Source organism: Nipponia nippon, unplaced genomic scaffold (assembly GCF_047370975.1).
Source record: "Nipponia nippon isolate SJK-2023a ecotype South Korea unplaced genomic scaffold, ASM4737097v1 scaffold_28, whole genome shotgun sequence".
Taxonomy (NCBI): domain Eukaryota; kingdom Metazoa; phylum Chordata; class Aves; order Pelecaniformes; family Threskiornithidae; genus Nipponia; species Nipponia nippon.
Window position 1 is genome coordinate 3,223,621 of NW_028262345.1, and position 6,030 is coordinate 3,229,650.

At 47.7% G+C, this 6,030-nt stretch overlaps 1 protein-coding gene across 2 annotated transcripts in view; it reads right to left on the minus strand.

The window, feature by feature from the left end:
- Positions 1–5,886, minus strand: part of NCAPD3 (non-SMC condensin II complex subunit D3) — a 30,121-nt gene extending 24,235 nt beyond the window's left edge. For both annotated transcript variants that reach the window (XM_087763322.1, XM_087763321.1), the window contains exons 1-7: positions 5,753–5,886; positions 5,372–5,526; positions 4,474–4,636; positions 3,485–3,663; positions 1,721–1,900; positions 1,236–1,297; positions 881–968 (exon numbers count right to left, since the gene is read on the minus strand). In XM_087763322.1, the coding sequence (XP_087619448.1) occupies positions 881–968; positions 1,236–1,297; positions 1,721–1,900; positions 3,485–3,663; positions 4,474–4,636; positions 5,372–5,526; positions 5,753–5,825 (900 nt within the window). In that variant the 5' untranslated portion in view covers positions 5,826–5,886. The remainder of the gene's footprint in view (positions 1–880; positions 969–1,235; positions 1,298–1,720; positions 1,901–3,484; positions 3,664–4,473; positions 4,637–5,371; positions 5,527–5,752) is intronic.
- Positions 5,887–6,030: the final 144 nt, after the last annotated feature.

The window sequence follows — 6,030 nt, forward strand, 5'->3', positions numbered from 1 at the left end:
GCAGGGAAGATGAGGCAGGTCTGAGAAGGGGAGCTACTGCATCTTGCTGATACCAAAAATGTCAACAATTCTGAAAAGCCTGTGCTGCACTGAGAAACCGAGGAGGTTGAAACACACAGGTCTAAGGCTGCCAAAGCTGGGCAGACACTCAGGTATATGCCAGGTTAGTGTGTACTAAGCTCCAGGCTTTCCTGACAAGACAGCTGCTAATACCCTGGCTTGCTAGCTGGGAACTAGTTCAGATGGGTTTACAGAGACTCGCAGACACAGCAGCACGGTCACACCCAGAGTTCAAAAGCCCCATCCACAGGAGCAGCACACAGATAAGTGGGAGATGACACAGTGTGCTTGACAATTTAACAAAATAAAAAGGTAAAGCTGCAGACACATTTCTGGTAAAACTGGATGTTCCATGATGACAGAATATTCTCTGAATGAGAATCAGCCCTGCTTACCATCATCTGCGCATAGCACTTCCCCATCATGCTTCACTGCTGCACAACCCAATGCTACCAAGCAGTGCTGGAGCTCCACCTAGCAGGAAACCAAGAAAATTCCAGGCAAAGGCAGTAACCTGGAATTCTCTTTTTTAAGACAGAGATCTAATGCCACTGTAGCTATCTGTTTTTGATTCATTTGCCGCAACAGTCTTAGAGTACAGAATTCAGTGATCATGAAACGCATCATCATACAAGTCAAAGTAAATAAGGACTGGGGTGGAAGAAAGCATCTTGCCTCTGACCCAGCAAAGACATGCACACACACACTAATGTAATAAGTAAAAAACATGCGAGCGAAAATGACACGCGGAGAAGGAAAGAAACAACTTCTCCTTTTCAATACAGCAGTGAGAATTTTAAAGATTTTGTCCAACTTTTACCTTATCTTCCGTTCCATGTAGAGGGGAACAGAGTAATCGCAGTCCATGATAGGCCAGCTCGGGAACGTACTTGGCTTCATTAACGCTCCTAAGCAAAAGAAGGCAAAGAGATGTCTTCACCTCTCATCAGAGAAACATTTGCTGCAACTGTTACAACTAAACATGCTCATTGACTGGAAAACATTCAATATTCACTAAATGTTGTTTACTGTTATCTAGGTGGAACACGTTCTAATTACCTTCAGTGAAAGAAATCACCGCTTTCATTTTCATATAAACAGAATAATAACAACACAAGCATTGAGTGCTTTACTTGTTCAAAGCACCGTATAAACCTTAAGAATTATTTGCTCACATTGCTGCTGAAAACTCGAACTCGTGTACCGCTGGCTCAAAGTTTGTCATTTCAACAAAGATCTGCAAGGAAACACAGCCAAGCTTAGCTAATTCACATGAGGGGAAGACGTGCAGGTCTGCTTGGATGTCAGACCACAGAGAACTTGAGTCTAACTTTCCAACCACAGTACCTCCCTTGAAGCAGAACAAGCAGACCCCAAAGCCCAGAGGCTCAATGCCATGCGTCTTCCCCACGGGTACGGGGAGGGGTAAGCACCTCAGAGCAAACCACGAACTGCCTGGCTGGCACTAGCCAGCATGTGCTAAGCATAAGAAACAGACATGGAGCAAGCACGCCGCTCCCAGATTTACACTGAGGACAGTTTAATCGGGACCAGTTTATGAAAGGCAGGGCTGCCATCACTCCCATGGCTATGGAGTGCTCTGCATCCACCAAAAGTTTCTGTTAGGGGACATAAGGTTCCTTCAGTTGAATCTTATTACCTGCAGGCAGTTCTGCACACAATGAGGCTTTTCTTTTAGGGAGAACTTCAGCAGAAGTCTTAAGAAGTTTTTCAAAAGAAGGAAGATTGAGTTGCGAACTTGAAGAAGATCGTCCGTTGAAAAGTAAACATTTTCACAATCCTCTTCCTCCTCCTCCTCCTCTTCCAATATCTCTTCTCTCTATATTGGTAGAAAAGAGAAAGAGCGCCTTCCTGTCCCACAGCACTGGCTGATCTCTTTTGCACATTTCGGTGCTTCACACAGTTCTCAGGCTAGATCCTACATGATTTAACATCCAAAATTCTAAATCTTTTCTTTCAGATTAATTAATGCACTTAACAGTGGTAAAAAACCAAACAACAGACAGAAAGAGGAAAGTTGGATAGAAAAAAAGAAGGCTCCAACACAGCCTATTCTCATTTTGAAGGAGAAAGTCCATCAGAACTGAAGACAATTATCTGAATTCTACTCTGACACTTCGAGATTCATCTCAAGTAATTCCCATTGTGCCTACGCCGTTCTTCCCTTGCTTGTCATGAACTTGTGGCACCTGGGGCACCAACGTTCTCTCAGGATTTCTGATGCATAAGCCTCAATTCTGTTAAAAAAACCCAAACATATAAATGTTAGAATGAGCAGCTGAGTACAGCTAACCAAAGCATCTGGAGTGTGGCTATCGATGGCTACAGGCTGTTCAGAAGGGACAGGCGAGGAAGGAGGGGCTCAAGAGTCAAGTCAGGACCCTGAATCATGGAACAGATCCTCCTAGAAGCTATGCTAAGGCACATGGAGGACAGGGAGGTGATTCGAGACAGCCAGCATGGCTTCACCAAGGGCAAGTCCTGCCTGACCAACCTAGTGGCCTTCTGTGATGGAGTGACTACATCAGTGGACAAGGGAAGAGCTACGGATGTTGTCTATCTGGACTTCTGTAAGGCCTTTGACACGGTCCCCCACAACATCCTTCTCTCTAAATTGGAAAGATATGGATTTGATGGGCGGAGTGTTTGGTGGATGAGGAATTGGTTGGATGGTCGCATCCAGATGGTAGCGGTGAACGGCTCAATGTCCAGATGGAGACTGGTGACAAGTGGTGTCAATGGTTTTAAACTAAAAGAGGGTAGATTTAGACTAGATACAAGTAAGAATTTTTTTACAATGAGGATGGTGAAACACTGGCGCAGGTTGTCCAGAGAGGTGGTAGATGCCCCACCCCTGGAAATATTCAAGGCCAGGTTGCATGGGGCTCTGAACAACCTGGTCTAGTTGAAGATGTCCCTGCTCATTGCAGGGGGGTTGGACTAGATGGCCTTTAAAGGTCCCTTCCAACCCAAACTATTCTATGATTCTGTGATTCTATGATTTAGTCCTTAACTTCCCATCAGTAAGTTGGGAAGGAAACTCAAATGTCATTTGGAAGCTGGTCGCATACTAACTTGAAGGTCTCTTGAAGAAGCTGATATAAATTAGTTTCTCCTTCTGCGACTGAGCTTTCTAACAATATGCCACAGACAAATAAGCTGTATTTTTTCTATTAGTCAGCAGCCAGGAAACTGCAGCTAATGTTGAATCATCAGATCTCTGAAATTCCTAATAATAGATAGAGGATCAAAAGCGGAGCTGAACTGCTGAATAAAAGGTTAAGACCTAAAAAAAGGGTGGAAAAGAGGAAGAATATCACACTGACCTAGAAGTGAAATAGCTTGCCAACAGTTTGCTTATTAATAGAGATTTATATCTGAAGAGATTATACAAACATCTTACATTGCCATTCCTGCACGGTCTTCCTTTCTTTCTATTTCTTCTTCCATTGGTCTGAGAGCTTTGAGCGTGCATCTTCTTTCTTTTCCTCATCAGATCTGGTTCTTGAGGCCAACATTTTGTCAGGGTGTGAAGACACTTATCAAACATCACTTGATGGAACAGCTGGTTAGCTACGCTGCCTGCACAGAAAAGACAACATCAGCCATCTTACAGCCAAAATACAGAGGGAGCATCAAATCATCTGACCATCTCTCCCTTTGCTTTGACAGCCAGATAGGTGGCCAGGACAAAGGCAAGGAGTAAGAAAGTTCAGGAGAAGAAAGAATTGTTTGAACAAAGCCAGACTGCATCAGGATGACATGTCATCAGCGATGACATTTTCCAGTAGGACCACCAGGTGATTGACCCCTTCTAGCTGGTAACATGCTGCACGACAAAGATCAGCAAAACTGAAGCAGAGTACGTGTTAGCCTTGAATACCACAGGATACTGCTGTGAATCAACCTGCCAGAAAACTCCAGCTGCTGGTTATTTTAAACAAATACTTTTGTTTTCACAAATGAACCTGTCCAAAAGCACTGCACAGTGAAACCCTCTCTAGCTACAGAGCAGGAACAGGAATAAGCTTCTGCCTTTTTTATGTGTATTATTGTCAAACCAGAGGGATATGTGTGGTTCCAGCTCTGCGTACCACGCAGACTCCTCTGTCGACCTTGTCACAGAACTACTAAGAAGACGCATGGCAATGCAGACCCGGACTGAGACCATCAAGCCACTTTGTGGCAGGAGACCAAGCTGCTATCAGACCGTAACAGCTGTTCAGCACTCAACACCATGGCTCAGTTTGATCCCTGAGGATTTCAGGGACATCAAGCGAACAGTTAAAAAGCCATCACTTGTTCCACCTGGAATTCTTATAAATGAGAGAAAGCTGATTTTGCCCAAACAATGTTTTATCCAACAGTCGAGAGGCACATCCCTTCGCTCACCTGGGATTTCCAGCAGTAAGAAGTACAACCCAGCCGCATGAAGAGCGTAAACCCTCTGCTGTGCATTAGCTCTTTTATGCTGGCCCGCTTGGACAAAGTGATGCAACACAGCCACGAGAGCGTTATGGGAGAAGTTGTTTTCAGCAAACAAGGTCCAGATATTCTGAGGTGAAATATACGAGTAACGGTGAGAAATTCTGTAATAACATAGCTCCCTACCAGTAGATACAATTCACGTTTTAACAGTTGCTGCTGCAAACAACCTCCTATATACATTATATATTCTTTAAAATATGTTTTAATAATTACGTGATAGTATATAATACCATATGTACGCTGGAGATGGACTTTTTACAAGGGCGCATAGTGACAGGACAAGAAGTAATGGCTTTAAACTGAAAGAGGGTAGATTTAGATTAGATATAAGGAAGAAATTCTTCAGCATGAGGGTGGTGAGGCACTGGAACCGGTTGCCCAGAGCAGCGGGGGATGCCCCATCCCTAGAAGTGTTCAAGGCCAGGCTGGATGGGGCTTGGAGCAGCCTGGTCTGGTGGGACCCTGCCATGGCAGGGGGTTGGGACCAGGTGATCTTTAAGGTCCCTTCCAACCCAAACCATCCTGTGATTCTCCAATAATTTATTTTCTATTATATTGTATTATATTGTGTTGCGTCATATCGTGTTATATTATTACGTTATGTTATATTACGTTATAAAGATGTTTTCTAAACTTGGGAATAGCTTCCCTCTGAAGCATCCTGGCAGACGTGACAAGAATTGTTCGGTGCAGTCTGAAACTCTTTTATAAATTGAAATTTTTTATAAATTCCGAGGCAGGGCAGGCTTGGAGAAGAGGAAGGCACAGGACCCGTACCTGCGCGAAGCAGAACTGGCCTCACCTCTCTGCTCTCCCGGTCCTCCCCAGCGAAGGGCGACAGCGCCCGGTGAAGCCCGGTGAAGGCATCGAGCCCCTCTCCCGCGATCGCCTCCGCGACCCGGGGATCCAGCGGTTCCGCCTCGGTGAAATCCAGATCCCAGACGGCGTTCGCCCAGACTGGCAGAATGAAAGCGTTTATAAGCGCTTATAAGCGTTTATAAGCGCCGGGCGCGAAGCTCGGCCGCGGCGCGCGTTTCCCCCGGGTAACGCTTCGAACCCGGCACGCGACCAAGGGAGGGTCGCCGGCCGCCCCAGAGGTCGGTGCCCCGAGGGTGACGTCACGCTCACCCCGTGCCCGCGGCGGGGTACGCGCCCCTCGCCCCCCGCCCGCACCGCCCCGCACCTCGGCCGACGTCACGCAACCGCCACCCCTCCAGGGCGCGCGACAGCTCCCCCGCCGCCGCCGCCGCCGCCATCCCGCCGCCGCCGGCCCCTTCGAACCGGCCAATCGCGCGCGGCCGCGGGCCGCGGCCAATCCCCGCGCGGCGCCCGCCCGCTTCCCGGAAGCGGCCGGGCCGGCGGCCTCCCGCGCGCCTGCGCCGGGCGCCGAGCGGCGCGAGGGGCGGGCGGCGCCTGCGCGTCGCGGCGGGGCGGGGGCAGCGGCGCCGCGGTCCCGGCCCC